This window comes from Passer domesticus, chromosome 14 (genome assembly GCF_036417665.1).
Source record: "Passer domesticus isolate bPasDom1 chromosome 14, bPasDom1.hap1, whole genome shotgun sequence".
NCBI classification, from domain to species: domain Eukaryota; kingdom Metazoa; phylum Chordata; class Aves; order Passeriformes; family Passeridae; genus Passer; species Passer domesticus.
The window spans coordinates 8,638,840-8,664,804 of NC_087487.1; the positions used below are offsets into that span (position 1 = coordinate 8,638,840).

General features: G+C 45.5%; 1 protein-coding gene across 1 annotated transcript; it reads left to right on the forward strand.

Annotated features, from left to right (window-relative positions):
- Positions 1-4,467: 4,467 nt before the first annotated feature.
- Positions 4,468-25,846, forward strand: GNB5 (G protein subunit beta 5). Its single transcript, XM_064388432.1, has 11 exons — positions 4,468-4,784; positions 8,843-8,979; positions 10,456-10,497; positions 11,226-11,302; positions 12,783-12,915; positions 16,410-16,553; positions 19,517-19,608; positions 19,730-19,778; positions 22,226-22,322; positions 23,267-23,433; positions 23,753-25,846. The coding sequence occupies exons 1-11, from the start codon at positions 4,673-4,675 to the stop codon at positions 23,762-23,764; spliced, it is 1,062 nt and encodes a 353-aa protein (XP_064244502.1). The 5' UTR covers positions 4,468-4,672; the 3' UTR covers positions 23,765-25,846.
- Positions 25,847-25,965: the final 119 nt, after the last annotated feature.

Below are 25,965 nucleotides of genomic sequence, written 5' to 3' on the forward strand. Positions count from 1 at the left end.
TATTTATAAGGTTTTCCTGTTTCATCTTCCCCAACATACTGCCAGACAGATACCTGGTGTTTCCACAAACCTACAAGCAAGGTGGCCCCAGGGTTTAAGGATACTTTTTATGATTCTTGATTGGAAAATGGCCATAAGCTTTTTACCCTAGGGTACCACACTTGCTGTGCAAATGTTATGTGCCCATCTCTTCCCTGAGATACGTGTGTGCTCTGCTTGGCCTATGATCTTGAGTTTCCCACTTGCCTTTGAAGGAACTTAACAACAACAACAACAAAATATTAAATCATCACAACAGTCATTCACTAGAGACAGGGGAGATGGCATTCACCTAGTCTGTCTCAGACACCAGTGAAGGGCTGTCACAACTCCTTTGTGCCCACATTTCCTACTGTGACCAGGTTGGGCTACCTGCAGTACTTGGCTGACAGCTGGAAGTTGATACAATGAGAATAAGGTGGGGAAAAGTTGCAGAGCGGTGAAATGTCTTCTGTTGGAGGCTTTCTAAGCTCCAGCAATTAGTGGTGAGCTGATACCCCACCCTCCTGGTAGGGAGGTCTGTTCCAGAGACATCACAGTGGGGTTTTTTTAGGTGAAATACACAGCTAAGGTCATGAACCTAATGTGGCTATTGAAGAGCTGGCCTCCAAAACTCCTTCTGTAAACTTCAGAATTTTGCTGTCCAGCTTGCAGTAGTTTTATTTTATCTTCCTAAACCATCATGCATTCTGTTGGAGAAGACATCCATCACTGTTTCCTCCCCAGAAGTGTTCTCTACCGTAGGGTCCAACAGTTTGTTGTATGTGAGTGTGAGATGAAATGATCTCTGCAGAGATGCTAAAAGGCTTAGCAAGCTGTGTTTACACAGCCCTGTTGTACAGGGAGATGAGAGCACTGATTTGGAGGTGGAGGTGGTACATGTGTACAGTTTACTGCCTGACACAGCACATTCCCATGCATTACTTTGTTTAGGAGGAAGTTTAGATGTAATGACTGCAAGACAAAAGGCAGTCCCTTCCCAGTTTGTTTGCTTCTCCCAGCTGAAATTGCTGCTTTGTTCGGGTCCTTCTTGGCCAGCAGCCTTCTTGGCTATTTATTCAGTAAATTTTTGCACGACTTGATAAATGCATGCTGGAATTGCAGGAAACTGGCTGTTTGTTATAGTTCCTGCAACTTTCTCCCTGTTATTGGCAGTAAGGAGGTCAGACTCTTAGCAGCTGGAACAGCTGGAAGGTGGAAGCAGACTGAGACTTCAGGAGGAATTGCATCAGTACCTAACAGCCTGTTAGGCTTCCCAATGGCACTGTACAGGGGTCGGGGGCTTTCTGGTAGATCTGGCTTCAGCTTGCTTCATATTTTCTAAAAGGTTTAAAAGCAGATATTCAGAACACAGAGAGCTCTGTGCACTAGCACAGAAATACACACAAGTAGGCAAATTCCATCCTTGACTTTTAAATGTTTTTTTCAGAACTGCGTGTATGCTTTGGCTTATATCACAATGCACAATCTATCCTTTGCCACAGTTGTGCTTGTGGATGCATGTGCACATTGTGGTGTCTAACTGGCTGATCTTTCTGCACTCCCTGATGTGCAACTCCTAATTTCAGTCCAGCAGATGTACACATGCATTTTCATCAGCCAGTCTTGGTGATTTCCCCAAAAACAACATATGTCGAGGGATAACAGAATCAGAAATTGCTGATTCCCAGTGTTGACATCATCCTACTTCAATTGTTTGCCTTTTAGACAAAATAATCTTCTTCCTCTAGGGTTTTGCCTGCTTTGGAGTTTGGTGCTGATCAGTAGAAACTCAATGTTTGCTGGTTTAGTTTCACCACAAAATTAGTTTACAACTTGAAAAGAGATCAGCTGGTGAATTAGTGAGAAAGGAAACTTATTTTAAAGGCCTGACTTTTGAGGTAGGCAACAATTTGTTTTATAGTGCTAGATCCCTCATTTTCCCCAGTGTTACTATTACCAGAGCAGGACCAACCTTCTTCCATGGAGCCCCTCACTCATCACTGCAATCTGGTGTATTTGCCATGTGTGGCACTCGTTGATGGAGTACTAAGCTATCATCTAAATTAATTCAGCCCTGGTTCATTTCATTCAAAGCTCCCAACTGGCCTTACTCTAACCTGTATTTTTGCATGGTTAGCTAATGATGGCATGGGCATTTAAGCAGGAGTTGGTCAGATGAGCTAAATACTTTTAAATTTTTTTTTCAAACCAGTGAAATATACATTATGTATCATACACTTCTACAGCTCAGTCTCTTCAGCAGAGGCTTCCCTGCCACCTCCTGGCTCTGCTGACCCCATCATCTCAGGATTAGTATCACGTATCAGCCTGCACATGTACACTTCCCAAAGACTCTCACCTTCTGTGCTGCTCTTTGTAGACTTTTTAATCCCATTCCACAAGGCAGTGAGACTGTTCACATCAGTAAGGCAAGAAACTGGATTTTTCACTGTTAGAACTATGCCAACTGTCTGACACATAGGTGTTATCTATGCCAAATTCCTGAGAGCTGATGCATTCCTATCAAGGCAAAGGAATTTCCTACACTCCGTTTGTTGGGTTTAACTTCTGGGCCTCTCCACACTTATCAGGTGTCAGAAATAAGGCATTTGTTATAGATTAGAATTCTTCAAAAATGAAGTTTCTTCTTCAGAATCTACTTCTGTTAGTCCCCCAGGATACAGCTACATTATTGAGTTTAATATAAGTAGGTTTAATTTTTCAGACCTGAAGATAATGCAAGGGAAGAAGCTTTCTGTCACTTTCCTGCTAAAGGATCTTTGGGTTTCTTGGGTTTGCTTTTTTTATGTTCTTTTGGTATCACTTTAGAAATACCCAATTTTTATTTCCTTGGCATAATCTGTGCTGGAAGGCATTTGCAATGTGCTGGTTACTCTTGGGGGCTTTGAAGGATGTTCCTCTGTCCAGCAGTGTGTGAACCCATAGCTTATACTGCCTACACTTTTTTTTGTGATGAGTTCAGGGTTGCCTACATGGCCATCGGGCTGGTTGGGTTAGACACACCAGTTTCTGTGGACAGTGAGAAGACTGGAAATAGATCCATTACATTTGATTCACAGTGAAGTAACCTGGCTTCTGCCTGCAGAGCCATTGACTAAAAGGAATCTTGTGGACATGGCCATACCGGGGCCCGAGTTCAGCTCCAGACTGAAGGTGAGGAGCTCAGCAGCCTCTGCATCCCAGCTGGACAGCAGCACTGCTTCCAAACCCAGTGTGGGAAGGGACTTCTGTTTTCTCTGAGACCCACGCTTTGTCCAGGATGTGCCCAGAGTCCAAACAACAGCTGCAAACAAGCATTTTCTTATCTCCTCTCCAATCTTGGCACATCCCCAGGTTGAACAATAGCCACTGGATTGTCTATTTTCTGGCTAAAGGGAGATAATGGGCGTCAATTTGCACAGAGTTACTCCTTGTAGAGGAAGGACAATTCTGCAATGAAAAGGGGACATTTTCAAGGAACTCCCCAAAAAAGCTGTGTGCCACGGTTCTTTCTCTGGAAGCATCAGCTGCTCCCTGTACCCAGCCCATATTCATATGAGCAGAACCCAAAGAGCTGAGCCCCGGGGCTCACACCACACCAAAGTGGAGGGCTATTTATTACTCTTTGGGATTTTGGAAACTGCTCTGTTTCAAGAGATGGGAACGCTACAGACTCTAACGTGCACATCTGAGACTAGGATATACAAGGGGCACAAGGGGTAGCTCGTCTAAAGGAGAGAAACAAAAAGGAAAGGAACCCTGATAACACCAAATTCAAAAATCAGGAATTCAAAGCACAGTAGAGAGAAGTTTTCACCACTGCATCTGTCCTGCTGGCCCAGGAACTGGGCCAGAGACCTGCATAGCTGTTTCTCTCAGTAACCCCCACCCATAGGAGTATCAGGAGTGATGGAGCTAAGATGGGGCTTGGTAACACTGAACAAGATCTGTCTTCCCAATCTGATATTTTAAAACGCCATTGGGGTGACCGATGGCTTTTTTTTTCCTTCTTTCTCCCACATTGTGCAACTTGTACAAACAAGTTCAAGTACGTAGCAGAAAAAGGCACTGGCATGTGTTTCTGTGGAAATGAAACCTTTGGGCTGTGAAGAGGGCCTGGGATATGTGTAGGAGCAGGGCAGGAGGTGAGGCTGGTCCCAGCTGCCGGCCTGGAGACCACTGGGATGCTGGAGCAGGGGATGGTGGAGCGGCTGGACAGGGGCAGGATGGGGATGCTGCAGGGGCAGGATGGGGATGATGCAGCGGGCAGGATGGGGATGGTGCAGGGGCAGGATGGGGATGGTGCAGCGGGCAGGATGGGGATGGTGCAGGGGCAGGATGGGGATGGTGCAGGGGTAGGATGGGCAGGATGGGGATGCTGCAGCCGGCAGGATGGGCAGGATGGGGATGGTGCAGCGGGCAGGATGGGGATGCTGCAGCCGGCAGGATGGGCATGGCGGGGATGCTGGTCCCCACGGTGTGCGTGCTCAGGACCGGCCTGGACGTCAGCGGGGAGGGGAGGGGGAGCCCGGGCCGGCTCCGGCGCCGTTGCTGAGGCAGCAGGAGCCGCGGCAGCATCCCCGGGAGCCGGGCTGGCAAACTCCTCCTCCCTCCCGCTCTCATCCCCGCTCTCCCCGCTTCCTTTGCAAAGATGGCAACCGAGGGGCTGCACGAGAACGAGACCCTGGCGTCGCTGAAGAGCGAGGCCGAGACCCTGAAGGGCAAGCTGGAGGAGGAGCGGGCCAAGCTGCACGACGTGGAGCGTGAGTGGGGCCGGGCCGGGAGCTGGGCTGGGCCGGGAGCGGGGCTGGGGCCAGGAGAGGGGCCGGGAGCGGGGCTGGGGCTGGGCCGGGGCCAGGAGAGGGGCCGGGGCCGGGGCCGGGAGCGGGTCTGAGGCCTGGCCGGAGCCGGAGCTCTGTCCAGGCCCTGCGGCCGGCCAGCGCCGTGCCGTGCCCGTGTGTCCCGGGGCTGGCAGGGCCTGGGGCCGGGCACGGCCCCGCGGCATCCCCGGCCCCGCTCCCGGCCCGGCCCGGCCCCCTCGAACACCCGGGGTGCAGCCCGGCGCTCACCCGCCGTGCCTGGGTGCAGTGTCAGCTGCCAGGATCAACCCCAGCCGTGTGGAAGTGGATGGGCATTTGCTTTAATGAGGCCGGGATTTCACCCGAGGTGTGGAAGGGCTTAGAAAGGAGCGTTGTTTCCAAAACCAGCCGCTCTGCCCCTTTTCTGCCAGGGAAACAAGTAGCAGGGATGCGGCGCTGATTCAGAGGTGCGGGTGAGTCAGTGCTGGAGCTGTCAGTGTGGAGCTCACCGGGATCAGCTGCGGCTTCAGGATCCAGGGATAACCCAGCAGAAATGCCATGGACTGACCTCAGCCCGGCCCTCCCTCAGCCCCTGTCAGGAAAAAGAAGCTCACCTTACATTAATGGAGCTTTTCAAATAGCTATTCACAAGTTCTGAGATATAAAAAATACTTTTATTATCATTATGTCATTTTATAATTACAACGATACATTGTAGGGTTTTGTTTTGGTTTCGTTTAGTTTGTTTCTTTTGGTGTTTGTTTTTTTTTAGAAAAACATGTAAGTTACTGTTTCCATTTGAAATCATGTAGCTCACTCTATTAGAAATATGAGTGGGTCATTAAAACTTTTCCTTCATGTGTTCTGGTGCCTTAAGCATTGAAAAGGAATCTGAGCTGGTATCCAGTGACTTAGTTCTTAGTGTTTTGTAAGAATAAGGGACTGAAAATCACTTTTGATTTTCAGGTTGGGAAAGATTACAACAAAAAATAAATAAATGTATATGTATTCTGGAATTATATATATTTATATATATTTATATATATATTTATATATATATATTATATATATAAATTTATATATATTTATATATATATATTATATAGATATATATAAATTTTTATATATATATAAAAATATATATATATATATATATATTCTGGAATAAATAGAACATTTTCTTGTCTAAGTTAGACAGTCATGTTATATGAATGTCCTGTTAATCAGAATTGTTAAACAAACAAATATGTCCTCATTACAGAAACATTACCATAAATCACCGTATTCCTATAGTATAATTTCTGTATCAGAAAGTGGCAGGGTCTTTGGTTAACAGACCTCTTAAGCATATTCTTAAACCCATATCTGCTCACAATATTTTACCTATGTTTACAGTGACACTGTAACTGCCATTGATAGTCATGGGATATTCTTTGTCATATATAAGACCTGTGAATTTCCATTGGAAAGCTGTCTGCAAAGCCATTACAGCATTTCTAAGACAAAAGTGTTATGCTGCTGTAGAACAATGCTCCCTTATGATATTTTATATCATTGATTCTGTATCAGGGCTTTTTTACACCTAAATTATTCCCAGGTACTATTTCTGCAGAGTTTGTAAGTTTCAGAATAAGGCATCATTTCTGCGTGGTTGGTTTGGGTTTTTTTTTTTCCCTAATCTAAAATTGTATCTTCTGCATTCTTTTGCTCGGATCATGACTTTCCCTCTGTGGTTCCCAAAACAAATAGCTGGCTGAAATAGGATTGCCCTTATTTGTTCAATTGGTTTTCAACAGCAGCTCTCAAAAATGTGCATAGAAAAAGGAAATGCCAAACATGCATTTGACTTGCAGTCTTATAATTTTAAGGAGTCTATTCAAGACCTTAAATTTTAGGTGTAGACAGAATTTTGTTCTGTTTGTGCGATCCATGAATTTTTAGGGCCAGAGAGACCATTAGACCCAACACAGAAAAGATCAAAGACCCAAGAGTATCTGCATCAATTCCACACCTCCTATTCAGGCCAAACAATATTTTTAAGAAAAACAAGCAGTTTTATCTGGACTTCTGTAAAACTACTGAAGCTGTTTACTGGCTTTAGCTAATCTACTTGTGTGAGTGCATGATTTTCAACTATCTTTGAACAATATTGGTGAATGCTTAAAAATAACTGTCCAACTCAAACCTGTGCTGGGCAGGAGCAGGATTATTATGGCTGTGGTTGCAGATAAGCATCCTCAGAGATTCAGTGAGGCTAAACCAGACAATTTCAGAGTCTCAGCTGTGTTCACATAATGGAAACTGTTTGTCCAGTGTCTGTGAAATGTTGGTGTTTTTCAGATATATTCTGGACACAAGCATCTTTCCAGCTGCCATAATAACCTCCTGTCCTGTGTTTCCATGTTTTTTGATTGGATCATTTGGCAGGTTTCTGTGGGCAGTAGTAGGGGGAATGTATCTTTTCCTCAGTGGGTTTATATGGTATTTTCTCAGAAACTTGCTTCTGACTTACGGGCAGGTCGTGGGGAATGGTGGACAGCACTTGTCCCCTGGCTCAGGGAGGCTGGTTGAGCAGAGATTTCAGCTGAGGGCATCATTCTGGCACAGCCTGTGGGGCTGGTGGCTTTGAAAGACAACTCTTGAGAAGGTAATCCACTAGAAATCAGTCTCTGCCTTGGGCAGAAATTGCTTCACTGAGCCTGTGCCAAGAAATGGTCTGTAAGTTCAGGATGCCTGCTCTCTCACTGTCACAGCCCTTCCAGCCCAGCAGCTTTCTTGCAGCCCCAGAAAAGTGATGAAGGGTGAAGTAGCAAGGCAGCTCCAAAGCACCACCTGCCATGGGGGTGAAGCTCAGTCTCCAGCAGGGCAGTGAAAAGCTCAAAATTTCCTCTTGCAGCTCTTTAAAGCCTGTGAGCTTCTCCATTTATTTCAGAAGGTTCGAGCCAGGCATTGCTCCCAGCAGCAGCAGCTGGATCACGTTAGATTTTGGTGTGGACAGCCACACAACACAGAAGTGCTGGATCCTATCAGCTCTCCTCTAAAGTGAGTAATTTTTAATTCTGGTGCCAGAGTCTCCAGCCTCAGGATCTCTGGGACTTGAAGTGAGTCTCACCCTCCCTGTGTGTGAAGAGCTGCCCCTGGCTGCTGAGATACATCATGGCCCTACTCAGCTCCACACGGGATGAGCATGCTGGAGCAGGGCAAATAGGTTTGCTCAGATGACACTTTCTCCCCACACATTTACAGGTGACCCCAGCCTCAGGCATCAGTATTATATGAGACACCTTCTAGTTGTGTCAGCTGCATGAATTTTATGTCAAAGTCAGTTTGCACAAGTAGAAATGTAAATTTGTTGGGTTTTTTAAGAATGCCAGCTGAAAGTACTGCTGTTAAATGAGGTATGAGGGAACTGACTTCTCCAGCAGAGGATGCTGCTCAGGAAAGCTGCTTGCCTGCCCTGTTTCCCTCTTTTGTAGAAGGAACATCCCACTAAGTCCTTGATGTCCATAGTTATTGTTGAAAAGTTGGGTAGTGCACTCTGACGGCCAGTGTCCAGCTTCCTGCTCACTCAGAGCTGTGTCCTGGCCACCAGAGGGGATGGCACAGCAGTCACCAGTGCCAGTGGCCAGGTCCTGTACCCACTGCACCACGCCAGTGCTGCAGCTGGGAGTCTCACCTCCAGAACACTTGTCTGTCCAGCTGCACGCCTGAGCATTTCCCAGTAAAGGGGGGCAAAGGGGTAGTCTGTTTTTCACTTACACTTGGGTGGGATGGTCTGCAAGAGCTTCAGCTGCTGCATCCCTGGAATTCAACCCTGAGTGAGCTCATCCTTGTCTTTATCTGGTGAATATGTTCCTGTGCCACCCACCTTGGTGTTAGCCACCTGCCAGCTCTGAAGCAGAGCTCACTGCACCATGGGCTCAAACTTCAGGGATTAATCCCTCCGGGGGCATTACTCACAAAAAGCTATTTGCCAGGGCAGAGCTTTGATGAAGGGCTCTCTAACCATCAGCTGTCTGCAGTTCATCAGGTGGCAGAGCGTGTGGAGGCACTGGGACAGTTTGTGATGAAGACCAGGAGGACCCTGAAGGGCCATGGAAACAAAGTTCTCTGTATGGACTGGTGCAAAGACAAGAGAAGGATTGTGAGCTCTTCCCAGGTATGCTGTTGGGCACTGTACAAATCTTGCTGTGCTGTGTGCCACTCCTATCAGATGATACCTGGGATTATTGTAAATGTTGGTGCCCTGAAAGAAGTTCATTGGCAATGTATTTGTTCAGAGAGTGTAAATCTAACCTTTGAATCATTTACACCTCTTGTAGCAGATATCCTAAATATTTCTTGTCCAGTTGTACACAGATTGTCCCATATTCCCTCCTACATTAAAAATTAGACTCATGTGAGGCTACATCTATTTTCTTGTTCTTTACAGATTAAATACTTAGCAAATTTTTCAGGTTATGTGTTCAGAGAAAATAATCAGGAAAAGAGAAGAAACGTTGATTTTTTTCTATGCACAGAGTTTTCTTCTGCAGTCTGTATGATTGATATGACCTTGAAAGCCTCAGATATCCTGCCAAAATTACTGCATTTAGTTGGGCATTTTGAGAAACAGTCCTAACACCTGCTGAAGACCAATCTCATAAGCTGGAGGAGGTAATGAGATAATTGCTTTCTAGATCCCCTGGTTCATCCTGAGCCCAGTATGGCAGTGAGTGAGCTTGTTGCATCTCACAGCTGTTGACTGACCTACATGAAATCTGTCAGGGGTCTCACTTGAGGGATAAAAATAGGCAATCTGCATTGCAAGCCACCTTCACTTACTCTGAGTTTTTACCATTCATGGTGATCTCAACAAAGAGAATAATTTAAACATTTAATGTCACACTTTTTAAAGTGGTTAAAATGTTAGTGTGTAGATCAGAAAACTGAACAGACAAGTTGAAATGCATTTTTCACTCTATTTTAAGAACTGTAAGTCCAGTGCAGAAGCAGTTGTTGCTCACTAATAAACATTTCACTTTCATGTTACAGGGAAGATTACAACTTTATGTGCATAAGGCAAAGTAGCTGGCATGAGTATGGCTGGTGTACACCAAGTGATTGTGCTGCTCTCTGTGCAAGGTTCTCTGATGGCTGTTTAGCTGGTTGTATAATGGATAATTGAAGGTTAAGTAAGTGTAGTGACAAGTAAAAGGAAAACCAGGATCAGACTGGAAAGGGAAGATGAATAAACAGTGCAATATCCATAAACAATCAATTGAGGCAAGTGAGGGCTTACAGGTGGCAGGTTCCTGAGGAGATGGCCCTGTCTGTGGCATGTGCTGCAGGTGGAAGGAGTACTCATGAAGGCATTAAGAGGGAAGAGAAAAAAAATGAAAAATAAATTGGTCTTTTAATCAAACATGAGTCATCTCAGAGAGGAGGAGGTACACTTCTCTTGTGGTAGATACAACAGCACTACTAAGAAGTGTCTCCTTGGTGCTTCACTGTGACCCCTGTGCTGTTGTTAAGATGGAGACAAAAGGACATAAGAGACTGGAGAGAGAAAATGAGCAGCACAGTTTTCTCCAACCTGGGAAGCAGCCATGTCTCTGGAAGGCCTCAGTTTCTCTTTCTCTCTGTTTTCATTTAGGATGGGAAGGTGATCGTGTGGGATTCCTTCACTACCAACAAAGTAAGTGAAACTCCAGCAAAATTCAGTGCAAATGACAGTGGGATGAGGTGAAGGGCTCACAGGCGTCACTGGAGGCAGTGGAATAATGGGATAAAATGCAGACTTCCACTAGCACCCCACAAAAAGGAGCCCAGGGCAAGTCACGTCCCTTGACCTGTTTCTGAGCAAAGTCCCTGTCAGGCACTGGGGTTTGTCATGGTCTTCAGTGGGAGGGTCTGATCCAACCTCTTTGCTCACAAGGAAGGCAAAGCCCAGCCAGAAAAACAGGGGAAATTTTCCTGGGCACTCCTGTAGCAGGGGCTGTGTGTGATCTGGGGATCCTTCAGCTGTGGTGTTCACTGTGGAATGGCCAAGCCCTGTCTGGGCTGCCCTGCCTGCACCACACAGATGAGGAAAAACGACTTGTTTTTAACTCACTTTACATGTGCAGCAGTGGGGACCTTTCACAGCACTGGATGACCCAACAAAATGTGCTCTGTGATCAGTCTGGGGCTCATAAATAAGGTGGAGAGTGTCAGAGAAGGACTGGCCATCCTCCTGCTGCTCTGCTGCGTTCTGCAGTCAGGGTTGTTGACTTACACATGAGTTATGGCTGGGGAAACACCTATACCTCGCACTGACCCTGAGGATGTCCCACAGAAATACTGAACTTCTCACTCCCACTGTTTTCCTTGCCTGGCTGGAGGAGCAGTGAGCAGTCAGCAGTCTAAAGGGGTGCTGTGTTTCAGGAGCACGCCGTGACCATGCCGTGTACCTGGGTGATGGCGTGTGCATATGCCCCTTCTGGATGTGCCATCGCTTGTGGGTAAGTTCCCAGTTCCCACAGCAGCTCACACAGAGAAGCTGGGTTTGTTGCAGTGTCCTGGTGGCTTCAGAAGCTGACAGAAGTTTGCGTGCCGTGGTTGTGGCTGGAAGGTGTACATTCAGTGCCTCTGATTCTATTTCCATAATGGCTTGTACATATTATCTCCACTGACTTCAGTGCAGTGACATTTGTTGTGTAAGCGTGGAAAATAATCCTCTTTCAGCATTTATATCATGGGTTAGGAATTCTGCATGCATGCAGCTTCTGTTTTCTAGTGTGGTTGTCTATGTTGGATATATTTTCTAAGGGAAGGAGGTTTTAATTGTGTTCTTACTTTGCACTCATTTTTTTATGACGTAGAAGTTCATCATTAATGATTACCACCAATATAGAATATTGGTGAATAGATCTTGCTAAGATGGGATGGGGAGAAGTAATCCCATCCTTGACAATCTTGTAGTTTTCTGAGGGCTCAGGTTTGAAAAAAATAAGTTTATATAGGGGAAAAAACAAAGATTAAATGTTGACAAAACATCTTGTAAGAAGGAACTGGGTTGATCAGACAAAGCAAGCTTGGGATGAGAGCAAGGAACAAAGGGAGACTTCAGTGTGCAGCTTGCAGATCTAGAACACAGCAGACTGAGACAGAGAAGCAGACTGTGTGTGGAAAGGAGTCTGGGAACTGTTTTTGACTAGAACCCAAAGAATGGCAAGCAAGCTCTGTCTCTAAACTTGCAGCAGAGATGGGGAATGCATGGCACCTAATTCTGTATTTCTGTTGTGCTGTCAGTTAAGTGCCATGCACATAATGTAAGGCACAGAACCAGCAACTGGTGGTGTGCCAGGATCCCAGGGACCAGGGCAGGACTGATCTAGCACAGCTCTAGGAAAGGGGCAGATGTACATCCTATCCTTTAGAAATGGGTCTGACACAGCTTAACTGTTCAGGAGGAGGGCAGCAGCTACAGAGATCAGTGCTTCTGTTGCCTTTTTTCCAAACTGTTCTATAAATTTTGTATTCCCACCCACTACTAGCTATGCTGCCTCTTCTATAGGAGCTAGGTCACATTTGTTAAGGTAGGTGTATAATGATGCTGGAATACTGATCTTTGCCATGACAGATGTCAGCAGAAAAATGGCAGTTTGGCTGTATGTGAAACATTAACCCTGAGGTGGCTGCTGTCACCTCCCAGCCCGTACTTTCGTGAGGTTTCATTCAGTGCCATTTATAAACTCGATAAGGGTGAAAAATACTGAGGCGCAGCTGTTCCAGTTCTGTAAAGCAGCCAGGCTGGTGAGGCAGCTGGGGCTTCCCTGCACAGGGAGATCCCACACTGCACAATACAGGGAAGTCGGTACTTGGAAGGGTTTGGCAGCACAGCCCTGACAGGTGGTGTCCTTCTTATCACCACTCGCCTTTTGTCGTTGCAGTTTTAACCAGTTTTCCTCTCTCTGTTACTGCTATTATTACTCTCTTCAGTGGCCTGGACAACAAGTGTTCTGTGTACCCTCTGACATTTGAAAAAAATGAAAATATGGCTGCAAAGAAGAAATCTGTTGCAATGCACACGAACTACTTGTCTGCCTGCAGCTTCACTAACTCGGACATGCAGGTAAATGTTCCCTGCCCGCTGCTCACCATCACCTCACACTCAGGTGCAGTGCACGTGTCCTTCCTTGCTCCTGGGGCACCCAGGGCCACGTGGCTGCTGGAGCACCCTCACAGGGGGCAATGAAGGTGCTGCAAAAGCTGCTGTAAGGAAATGCTTGTCACAGCCTGTGGCTAGGCTGTCCTTACAAAGGCTTGTGGCTTTTGCAGAGGGAGCACTTTGCTACATGTATGCTCTCTGCTCCCCAGTTTGTGCTTTTAGGAGTCCAGACTACTGCAAATAGTTAAAACCTGGCTCAGCCAGGACTGGGTTGGGTGCTGTGCCAGCTGATGGTGACTGCATTGTTTGCCTGCTTTGTCCCGGACATCCTGCAGCATTTGCTTTTGCTTTCATTCAAAGTGTTTTTCATTTGTACTGAGTGATGCAATTGAGCTTGAGGATGGCCCCACAGGGCCATACCTGCTGTTCCTACATGCAGTGCTGTGTTCCCTCGAGGGAAAGGAGTGATGCTGTTCCCATCTCACAGGCAGTGGGGTGGAGCACAGAGGCCCACAATGGGAGGTGATGGCAAAGTATGAACTGAATGCAGATCTGAGACCAAGCCAGCCTTCCTCTCTGTTGAATATCTCAAAGATCTCTTTCTCTAGGAACACAGAAAATAATGAAAGGAGCCAGGATAATCCTCTTGTCCTCTCTGGTTTCTGAATTTAATTAAAGCTCTTCTCAGTGCAGCTCTGCAGCAAAATAAGTGGCAGAATGGAGCATTTTTATAGCTCTCAATGTCAATAGAGCTGCTGGAAAGGGAATACCATGTCCCCTTCTTCCAGATATTTGGAGCTCTTCTGAAGGAAATATCAGCTCTTGTTGCTTCTATTTCAGGACACGTGAAGCCGAGAGTATGTTGTTGTTTGTCACTCTCTGGTTTCTGTAATGACTCTGAGGTGCTAATTTAAGTCCATTGCCATGGAAACAAGTGGTGGAGGTACCCAGCACTCAGGCTGGCTTAGCCCTGACCTTCCTGTGCAGGAGCTGTGTGGAATTAGAGTCTACATTAAGTGGAATGTTTTTGATGAGATATAAACCCAGTTTTCTCTTTTCTTGTCTATACCTAAATGCTTTGAGATTAAATCCTATGACACGAAAAATAGCAATTTTTTTCATAATAAAAAAGAAAGAAAAACTGGGGTTTTTTTCCATATTAAATACAACAAACTGCACTGATGTTGAAGGTCATGTGTTACTATTGAATGAAGTCATATCACAGTGGATTAAGGTGCTTTATATTTAGCGAGTCAGAAATTTTTCTGAAGTCTTTAAAAAGTTTTCTTGTGATTGATAGGCTTATAAGTGGTAAATTATTGCACTGCATGTTATTATTCAAATACAAGCTTCTCTTAGGACACTTATGTAGCAGATCCTAGAGAATCCCAGATTTCTTATATTTTTTCATTTACATAAAGGCATCAGAATTAAAACTATTCAGTAACTCTGAGGGTACATAGTGCAACAAGTAATTGTGCAGGAGCTTTGCCAGCTGTGTGCAGAGCAGCTCTGCTCTCCCAGGTTGCATCTGGAGGGATGTGGTGCTATCCTGGAGCAGCTCCAGCATGAGCTGCTGGTGTCCCCCAGCCCAGTGTCCCACAGCTCCCACTGCTAGGTGCTGCCAGGGCTGCAGCTCTGCCCTCATTGCTGTCTTAAACTGCAGCTCACTTTTCCCACAGAGGCGTGGAGGACTGGGTAGGAGTTTATAGAGTTTAGTGTGCTCATGGGCTTTGGGCAGTGCAGTGGAAAGGGAGGAGATCTGGGGGTGGCTCATTGTGAGTCACTCCCAGGCTGTGGGTGCTGAAAAAGGGGGTTCCACCCTTGCTGCTCATCATGTTCCCACGCGGAGCCCGAGCTGCAGGGCTGGGTGACCCACACACCTTGTGCTCAGTGCCCCAAACCAGTCTTGCTTGAGAGAGCCTCCCCTGCCTCAGTGAGCAGAGAGCCAGGGAGCCTCACTTTCCTAAATTAGGTATCTGCAGCTCTGTGGTGTGATAATGCTCCCCACGTGACAATGCTCCATGTGTATTAATAGCAGCAGTTAATTGGGATCTCAAGTGTTTTGCATAGAGCAGGCAGCCATGCTCCTAAGTGTGGCCGGGCTGAGGAGCAACCTTGAAGTTGAGTCCATATGATTTCTCTTTAAGCATTATCTGGAGCTCTGGGTTGCCAACAGACCCTTCCCTTACACCTTTAGCCACTCCTATTCCATTCATATTCCCTTCCACAGTGTTACAAGAGCAAATCCTCAGAGCTGAAAGTCTTCATTCCTCAGCCAAGTACAAACATTCCCCAGAACAGGAGAGTTCATCTAGGCTCTAAACTGGCTGGGAAGACAATTCAGGACTTTCTTCTGCTATTATCATCTGAGAGCATTAGCATCTCTCTGCTGCAGGATTCGGAACAGTCTGTTCTGCAGCCTTGCAGACCTCTGTTTACGGGAAGAATTTTGGAGCATCTGTCAAACATGTTCAGTGTTTAACCTTTATGCAACTCTGTGAATGGTTTCGTGACTGTGTGATCATTTTCTTCTTGAAGAGAATTTTGTTTTTAACTTGTAACTACCCACTGGGATCACTTGAGTTTCCTCACCAACCATGAGAAAAACCTGTGTACAAAACTGAGAGCCCTCCTACGTTCACCCTTGCTTCCTTCCACACCAGTGCACAGGGACTCTTTCAACCTACAGAATTTGTGATTGCATAACAGTTTCGGGTGCCAAGGGGAAATTTTGAACAATTGAGCATCATCAGGATTTAGCCACAATAACAAGCTCTGATCACATGTGCTTTCTACAAGTACTGTAGCAGATGGGAAGCTGTGAGCTATGTTTGAGCAGTGTGTGTTCAAGCCCTTTCACACACAAGTGGTTTAGGACAAGTGAGAGCTGATGGACTTATCAAACAACTGTCTAGACAGGCTTACTTCCCTTTCAGAAAATCCATGTCTTAGTCAAATTAATTTGGTTTAACCTGACTATTTCAAGCAGAAAGAAAAAAAAAATGAGAATTAAACAGGTATACTTAACTGCAAGAGTTCTTCCATTTACCTGGGCTGAATTCTAGCAGCCTAAATATGGATAGAATGAAATACAGGGGCAGACAGGAATACCAGTATTGTTCTGCCTCCTTTTTAGAGAATGTGGAAATGCCAGCAAATCTTTACTGCTATCAGTTGTGCAAACCCCACCACACAAAAGGGACTGTTATTGAAACATGGTGTAGGGATAGTGGTGTCCATACAACTCTCTTTTTTACTCTACCTTTTTTCCTTAAAAATAAAAACCATAATCTGTACTTAGGTTCACACTGGGCTTATGGCTTTGATTTATTGCCTAATGTTTAATTAAATTAAAGCTGTCCTTTGGTGTTTGTGTAGGATGGCAGTTGTTTCTTTGTGACCTGAAGGTCATCTGCTGATTCTTGTATTGTGACTCTTCTTCCCACATCCTATAGATCCTGACAGCAAGTGGAGATGGAACTTGTGCTCTGTGGGATGTTGAGAGTGGGCAGCTTCTACAGAGTTTCCATGGTCATGGAGCTGATGTCCTGTGCCTGGACCTGGCCCCTTCTGAAACAGGAAATACATTTGTTTCTGGGGTAAGCAGGAGTTCCTCTCATAATATAAAACTAAGGAATATGGAAGTGAAAAGGCAGCAAAGTAGGAGGCTCATGATGTTATTGAGAGAGTGCTGGAGTGTATGTTGGATGCCCCAGTGCAATCCATTCATTGCAAGCACATTTTCCAGGCTGGAGCAAATTAAACCCCTGACTGTGGGGTCAAACCCACCCAGCCAGTCTGACTGCAGTTCTGCTTACTTAGCAAGTTCCACCCCACATCAAAGCAATCCAGCTCGAGATCAAAACAACGCCTCTGCTGGGAAGGGGAAGGCTCAGGGTTAGAGATGGGGCTCCTACCACAGTGGAGGTGTGAGTCCCTGTGGGTGGGAGCCTGGAACAGCAGAGACTTCCCACACTTTGCTCCTTGCCTGTGCCCAGCTCTCTGGAGCCAGATGGGGTGTGGCAGGTGTCAGGTTGTGCTCAGGGCATCGAAGTGGGTGCAAATAATGTGTATGCCACTATGTCCTGAGAGTCAAGGGGAGCTTGGACACTGGCTAACCCCTCGTGCAAGCTGGAGCAGGGAGATGAGGTGTGGCCACATCTTCAGCTGTTGCTGAGTCCTCTGTGCCTTCCAGTGGTACCAGAGGCATTTAAAGCCCCTTCATCAGCCGAGCACTCTGCTCCCTGTCCTGGTGCAGAGGAGCACACAAGCCTCATGGGCTGCAGGACTGGACTGGTCAGGGAAAGTACCCAGGGCATCTTCCAAATCATGTCCTGCTACTGAGGGATCACTGTTCCCAGGCAGCTGAGCCATTGGCACACAGCCTGGTAGTGAGGCAGGCCAGGCATAAAGGTGGGTGGGATGGGGCTCCACTCCTTTTCAAGGTGATCTTAGTCTTTCCCACATTAGAAAGTGAGTGTGCAGATGAGAGCTGGCAGGAGCTGAGAAGCCAGTTGATACTGGTAACTTTGCAATAACTTTGCTGGTTTCTGAGCCCCACCAGCACTGGCCCATGGTTGATCCTGTATTTGATGGTGGAAATGGCCCTTGTGCCAGAGGGTGCCAACAAGAGTGCACCCCTTGTGTGAGGTGGTCTTATCCCTACACAATATACCTGGACCTCTTCTGTTATGGCTCTTTGTATCAAATTTGGCTGGCACATCAGGAGCAGAGTCCAGCACACTGGCCCAGCTTGCCTGCTGGTAGCACAGCTGCTCTGAAGCGTGACTGAAAGCTAATTCCATCCCAGTGCATTACTTCTCTTGGGTTTTCCTGTCACCGAGCTTGCTTCCCAGAAAGGATAGGTTCATTCTCCCTGGGAACAGCTCAGCTTATTATAGGGCAAGGAATCACAAGCAGCTCTGCTACTGCTAAGAGAATATGTCATACTTGTGTTGATAGAGCAGCTTGGGCATGTCTGTGCTTACAGGCATTTGCTTAATTCATCACATGCAAAACACCACTGCAGTGGAGACCTGTCTTACATCGTGTCAGTGCAGGTGTAGGCAGAACAGCATGAAGGTATGGTGAATACTGGTGAATACTGGTGAATACTGGGCCTCTGTGGTACAGTAACCTTGAGAATAAGCAATGTCAGTGTATCAGCATGTAGGCTGGGTGCTGTTACATTTAACGACTTAAATGAAAATTCCAGCCCTCCTGGGTAAGCTCAGGGCTGTGTCCCAGGCTGTTGTACTCAGTGCCCTCTGAACAAGGCTCCTCAGCTGAGTTGGGTATCACTCAGGGGGTCCATCTCTCCACAGGTGGTGGCTGGTTTCTCCTTCAAAACTTTAGGAGTCAAAGCACCAGCTTGTCAGATCGGGCTTGCTCCCAAACTCCCAGAGGGGTCAGTAAGAATAGTACACATGGAAACAATATGAAGGGCTGGGCTTGGGCTGTGGTGGGGCTTGAGAGGGAAATATGCTGGGTCCAAAATGTTCTTTATCCTGTTTGGTTTCCCTGGTGCAGAAGTGCCAAGGAGCATTACATCTTTTAAATAATGGCATCTTTACTAAAAACATAAGGATTTCATTATAACAACAGAATTTTTAAAAAGAGAGAGAGAAATATGTGAATTGTGAGGAAACTGTTTAATTTAATTAGCTATCATATTTGATTAAAATAAATATCGCGTGGCATGGTCTGGTGAGCAGGGTGCTCTGGCTCAGCAGAAGCAGCAGCCACCTGGCCTGCCCTGTTCTTCCCACACAGCCTGCTCCTCAGCAGGGGCAAGTTGATTAAAATCTCCCATCACTCTTCAAAGCAAAGTCCACGTTCTTTTTCCTGTCACTACCACTGTGACAGCAGTGAGACATTGCAGCTGAGAGCGTGGCCCTATGGGTATGAGATGGTTCTTGCCCCAAGGACAGTGTGGACTACGTGGGCCAAGCCCCTTGCCCAAAGAATTCAGGGTGCTGAGCACTGAGTGTTAAATGATCCTTTCCAAGCACAGCTTGGAAGGGCAGGTTTTGGCTTGAGGGTGAGATGAAGTGCTGCTATGCTGTTTTTCTCACCCCTACCACACCATCAAGCATGTGGGTGCAGAGCTCTGACAGGGGATAACCCTGGCAGGAGGCTGGGCAAAAAACCCTCTGGATGCACTGATTTAATTTTCTCTTTTCAGTGTATGAAAATAACAAGTTATAAAACTTTAAATGCTGGGTACTGGTGTTTTATATTGGTTAAGTGGTCAGGGAACAGGTCAGTTGTGCATCTCTGTGCTATGGTGGGGTTGCAGACAGAGGTAGGGCAGCAGCACAAGCAGAGCAGGGCTGTGAGTGCAGGGCAGCTCCAGCCTTCCTGGGCAACTCTGCTCCCACCTGCAATGGCACAGCTGAGGGTACCACTGCAGCCAGTTCTGGGGCTCCTGGGCTGGTTAAATCCTCTGAGCTGTGATGTTCAGAGCCTCTGAATGTAGTGGGCTTGATGATAAATATCATGAGCCACATGAGGGGTGAATGTCATCATTTGCACAACTGCAATGATTTTTCTCTCTTACTAGGGATGTGACAAGAAAGCCATGGTTTGGGACATGAGGTCTGGTCAGTGTGTGCAGTCATTTGAAACCCACGATTCAGATATCAACAGTGTCAGGTCAGTGTGTTTCTGGGAGAGGACACGTTTGCAGTGTTGAGCAATGTGCTGATTCTATTTCTGAAGTCTGACCTCATCCAAGTAATGTAATGTGTTCTGGTCTTCTTTCACTTGTGCACAGATATTATCCAAGTGGAGATGCTTTTGCCTCTGGTTCAGACGATGCTACGGTATGTTAATTCAGCAACCTAATTTAGGAAAATTCTGTTGCTTCCCAAGTCAGATTTTCCTAAAAGACTAGGTCACATCCACAGAGGGCTTTTAGTGACTAAACCGTGACACCCAATTTGTAGAAATAATAATCCTGTCAGGTAAGATATTAAATACCATATATAAGTTCTAGGAAAAATCACGTAATGCTGTAGGTCACTACTGCAAACTTCTCTACAAGAGGTACTGTCCAAATACTCATGTCAGATTCTCTATGTCTGAAGTTTCATGACTAAAATTAGTTGTCTTACTGGAAGATATTTGGCTTCACATAGCTTTTGGTCACCGCACGGGAGGAACCAGCTGAAATGCTGCAGCTTGTGTCAGCATGTCCCAGAAAACAGAGGGGCCATGGGCTCAGGCAGAGCAGATGTGGGTAGCTGGCCTCTGCAGCCTCAGGGTGGCCTTGGCCACAGTCGCTGCAGTGAGTCACTGCAGCCAGGTCATCCTAGATCACACATCAGCCCTTAATGGATCTCACTTATCTCTGAGCAATCTGCTAGGAGGGGCTCAGAATGCATTGACAGGTAAATTTGATCAGCACAATGTCTACAAAATGCCATTTATCTCCTGGTGCCCCGTGCCCCGGAGTGATGCTCAGGGCTGATGGCCCTCCCTGCAGCTGGTGTGTCCCGTGGGGGACCAGGCTCTGCCCCACCACAGCCCTGCAGGGCCTGAGCTGGCAGTGAAGTGTAGCAGGAGAGATGATGAGGAGGCACCTGGCACCTCATTTCTTCTGTTTATTCTAACATCGCACTGAGTCACCTGGGAGCAAAGACTTTATCTAAAGTACTCTGCCCTCAGAGCATGCTTTGAGTCTGTTCCAATGCTAGCTAAACTCGAACCATTCCTTTTGTCGTCATTGGATGAGGAGCCATTCCAAGGCTCTTTGGAGAGAGTGACCCTGATTTTATGTTTTAAAAAGTTCAATTAGAAGTTAATACCTCTAGCCCTGTGGTGAGCCCAGTGGTTCTCTGCACACTTGGATGCAGTACTGTGAGCTCTTGAGATGCTCAGGGAGTGATACAGAGAAATTGTCCATCATTAAATTCCAGTGAAAACAGTCTTTTAACACCCAGTATCACAGGTTCTTACCAATTTATTTGATTTTTTTTTTCCTTTTTTTAGCCATTCTTGACACCCCTGACTCAAGCAGGAGAATGGGAAATTCCACCTCTGTACTTTTGATGGAGGTTTTGGCATTTCCAGCTACCTCATTCTTTAAATGAAGGGGTTTGTTTTTGCAGTGTTACAGAATGGTATCCTTGACCTGATTTATATACTTGGGGCTTCTGAGGAACAGATAATCCTGATTGGAAGTAATCCATAAAAGCGTGCTCAGATGACAGTATTGTCATCTGCAGTGACCCCAGCTCCCTGTCAGGACAGTCTGGTGAAATTATTCATCTGTGTGGAGCACTGGGAGACCTGGACTGCACATACCTGGCAGCTCCCCACTGCCCTGCAAATCCAACAGCCCCTTCTTTATGTGCAGACTTGAATCCCAGCCATTTTTCAATAGTAAAGTCTTAATATTAGCAACCCCATCTGGCCAGTGTTTGCTTAAGCTTAACTTATTGAGGAGGGGTTTCAGTTCACAGTTTCAAAAGTGCATTTTGATTTCAGGGCTGACAGACTGCCTTTCTACATGGCAGTGAAGTCTGAAGCCTGGCAGTGAAGTCTGATGCATGATTTCCATGTCAAACAAGCCAAACTTTGCTGGCAAATGATGAAAACAGGAAGTATAGGTTGTTAGAGGTGATTTGGAATTTTCCATGAGAAATGAAAACCAGAGATCTGCATTAAAATGTATTATTTCACTTGAATTATTTTCACGTGGGTTTTTCAAAGAGGGAGGCCTCCCAGAAGGGCAGGGACTGTTTGCTCTCCTGGCTTTACTCAGAGCCAGGACTACCACCTAGGCTCCTCTGTGCCACATGGTCTGTGATCTCAGCAGTGATTAGAGACTTGAGCCCATCTCCCAGGCTGTGGCCAAACTGTTCTTTAAGAGATTGTCCCCACGTGCACCTCCCCAGCAGCAGCAGGATGCCCTGATAAACCACAGGGGGGGAAGCAGGAGGGTGAGGGCACTCCAGTGGGTACCATGGCCCAAAGCCCTCCACTCATGCCTTTCTAGGACAGGCAGGAGGCTTACAGAAGTGGCTTGAAAAAGAAAGTTCTTCCTGCATGTGTACAAAACAGCCTGGTGTTGCTTAGATCCCTGTTAGAGGATCCCAGTTACAGCAGGGAGAAGCAGAAGGAAAGGAGGAAGCAGAAAGGAGCCAAGCAGCCATTTCCTGTGGTGTCTGTTAGGCTGCACTTCCCACTCCCATTTTTCCCAAATATTGTAGCCAGTGCTTCCAGTATTTACTGAGGCATGTGTGTGTTGGTTTTGTTTTAATCCTAGTGTCGTTTATATGACCTTCGTGCAGACAGAGAAGTAGCAATTTATTCCAAAGAGAGCATCATTTTTGGAGCATCCAGTGTGGACTTCTCTCTCAGTGGTGAGACTTGAACTTTGGAGGTTATCTTAGTGTTGAGATTTGAGGGGAACTGTAGAATTTTTCAGTTTAATTTGATAAAACATTCATTCTTAAAAGCTATCAAAAGTAATAAGTACCAAATGCATGGAAGCTTTCTTTTGCCTCTGTAAAAATAATTACTCTTTAAATAGTCTAGCTGGCTATTGCTTCGTTGTACTGATGAAAAGTATTTTCCTGGCCCTACTGAAGGCAGGAAATATTTTGCCATTAACTACAGCTGGGCTAGAGTTTCACAATAATAATGAAAAACATTTCAAAGGCAACATGAAATGTAGCTAACTGTTAAGTGCAGTTACATAAATACTTTTTTAAAAGGATAACAAATTATTAATAGTAAAAGTATATTAGAGGGGTATGAAGAAAGAGACATTACCAGTTTTCACTACAGATCCTGAGAGTCTTGCCTCTCCGTCCCAGCACAGATGCAGAGCTCCCCAGTCACCCTGCGTGGGGGTGAGTGGGTGGTGTACTGCCCTCCTCCTGGAGCTGAGGCAATCTCTGTCATGGTCACAAGCACCACAGCTCGTCCCGTTGGCAGTGAATCACTTACCAAATTGTCTGTTAATCATTCAAGCATTTGTATTCAGCTTCTGTGTGAGGTCTGAGTTAAGTATGATTACCCTGCAATAGTTGTTAAAGTGCTCTTCAGCCTGATTTGAAGTCATCCCCCATCTCTAATGACTGAACACATTCTATGTAATTTAACTAAAATTTACAACGCTTTTAACTAATTAACTGTGAGTGTTTTGGGGGCAGGGCTGTTCCCTGGGCAGGGCTGTCCCACGGGGGCACAGCCGGCCCAAGGGCAGCAGTGGTCACAGGCGGGCTTGTGGCTATGGGCGATCCCTGTCCTGCCGTCAAGGCACCCTAAGAGCTGCCAGTGTAAAATCTCGTTGTCTCTGCAGGTCGCCTGCTGTTCGCAGGCTACAACGACTACACCATCAATGTGTGGGATGTGCTGAAGGGGTCCCGTGTGTCCATTCTGTTCGGACACGAAAACCGGGTCAGCACCTTGCGGGTGTCTCCGGACGGCACCGCCTTCTGCTCGGGCTCCTGGGACCACACTCTGCGGGTGAGCGCTGGCACAGCCCGCCCCAGCCTGCTGCGGGTGCTGCTTGCTTCATCCTGGACGAATGGGGCTGAGGAGGAAGGGCTGTTGCAGGAAACTGCTCTAGGGGAACCAAGGAGGGTATAAAGCAGTGTAAAAGATGAACAGCAAAGCCAAATAAAAATCCCCACGAAGTGCTGAGTTTGAGCTTGCTGTTGGGTTACATGATATCCTTGCTGCTGATACTCTGTACCACTGATGTGTCGGCTTACCAAAGTTAATTTAAGGTTTGAGGGGAGAGTCAGGGTCATAAAGGGGTGTTCAGCTCTCTCTCTTTCTACAGATCTGGGCGTAACCTGAGATCCCCTACGCAGAGTCAAATGAAGACTGAAACCCTGGACTACAAAAACTGCATAAAGAAGCCATTCCTCAAAATCAAATATTCACTACAGTCCAAAAGAGTGACACTCAGCCCACAGATTAACACAACTAGGTAGAAAATGTAGTCTGCTTGAACACGTAGCAAACATCAACTTGTAGTAAAATGAAATGTTTTGATTTTTTGAAACTATATCCTTTTATTAGAATTAGTTTCATTATTTATAAAGGGACTTTTCTCCAAAGTCACCTGTATCATTGAGTATTTCAGTGCACATTATGTATTTATTTGCATGAATTTAGTTCCTTTTTAAAGTAAAAAAAAGGTCCTGATTTTATCGGGATATAGCAAAAGGCTTTGGAAACATTCCGTAGTAGCATATTGAATTTCAGTGTTGAAAAATGGAAAGAGAAACAATTCTGATACTTTATGATGATGTTATGGATGACTGAACCTTGGTGGTAAGTAGAGGAGCAAAGGACCTGCTGTGAAGGTACTGGCTGCTGTCATAGAAATGTATTTTTTGTACAGAAAAAAAATCCCTTCAATCCCTGTTTTTTCCTACTGTCTTTTTAGATAGAAATAAGTATTTCATCTCTGTTACCTGAATATAAAGAATCTAAATATATACAAACTTATAAACAGCAAAGAGGAGGGATATAAACATGATTTACATAATCATGAGGTAATACTTAACCAGTAGTTTCTTAGAAATTTTTAATTGTATCACTTGGTGAGTGAATTTTCTTTTACTTAAAGAAATACTACATGCTAAGCACTAAGGGATACTACACGCTAAGCATTAAGCACCATTATACTGATGGTCAAATCTTTTCCAAGTCAATCATAATCATTCTATGACCACGATTCTTATTTGCATTTTGAGCAGTTCATACAACTTTGGCACGGCAATGTAGCTTAAATGTATATTAAAGCAGTATATACCCATCTTAAGGTCCTTCTGCAATGTCAGAGCAGTTGTAAGTTCATGCAAATACAGGTGAAATCATACAGTCCTTACTGTCACAGTCATCTCCCACTGCCATGGACATGGTTTTGTCATAGCTGGCCTTGAGAGTGAGTAACAGTGAGCTGTTGAAAATCTGCTGTGAGCCACAGTCCTGCCAGTCAGTGCTTGATACTGTGCTGACCAGAGCACATGGCTCCATCTGATCCAGGAGTCACTGGTTTTCAGGAGAGCAGGACAGCTGGCCACATTGCTGGCAGCACCCAGCCCTCTGTGTGAGCAGGGGAATGCCATGAGGACTGGCAGGACCACCCCACACAGAAGTGATGCTCTAGAATCAAGATTTAATCAGATAAAGATGAGATACAATTAATTAGGGAACCATTGTGAGATTTTATCTGCGTTCATACATTGAAAAGTGTTGGGACTAGAGTGTGTCAGCTCTGCTCATACCAACAGGTTCTGAGTCTCGCCTGAGCACAGGCACAAAGAGCTGGAGTAATGCTGGGGGCTTGCACAGCCTGCCCTTGGAAATGCAGGTGGTGAGCTACAGCTCTGAATATAGCATATATATGATTTATATTTAGATTGGAACAAGGGAAAACAAGCTTACTGGAATGAACCTGTTTACAAGCTCACTGGTCACTGGAGTTTAATGAGAACATCCTCATTCTATTTGCAAGTGGTATTTTTTTACAATTATATAAAAATCATATTAGAAACAAAGTCTCCTCATCCATGAAAACCTTAGGTTCTGTCAATCCATAACCAGTAAACCTAAGACACTGACATTTATACCAGCCTTCCATCCCTAATGGAATAGGTCAGCTGTTTTCACTTGGAAAAGTCAACTCTGATGCTTTGCAATATTTGTGGCAAACTATCCCTGTAACAAACTGAATGCACTATGGAAATGTCATATAGAACTCACTGTGCAATATTGAGTCAATACACTGTACACATTTGATCAAAAGATTGATATTAATGTTTAGGTAGTATTTATTGGCAAGATGTTTGTTTCAAACATAATACATTGTGTTGATACTTATGAACAGCCTAAATACAATAAATTGTATTTTACATACTGAGAACATGTATGTAGTAGTTATTCCCATTGCTTAGGTATCTATAATGGTAGATATTTGGTTTTTTGCTTTTTTTGTCATTGGCTTTTTGCACCACACAGTTTCTTAAATTATTTCTCCTGCAA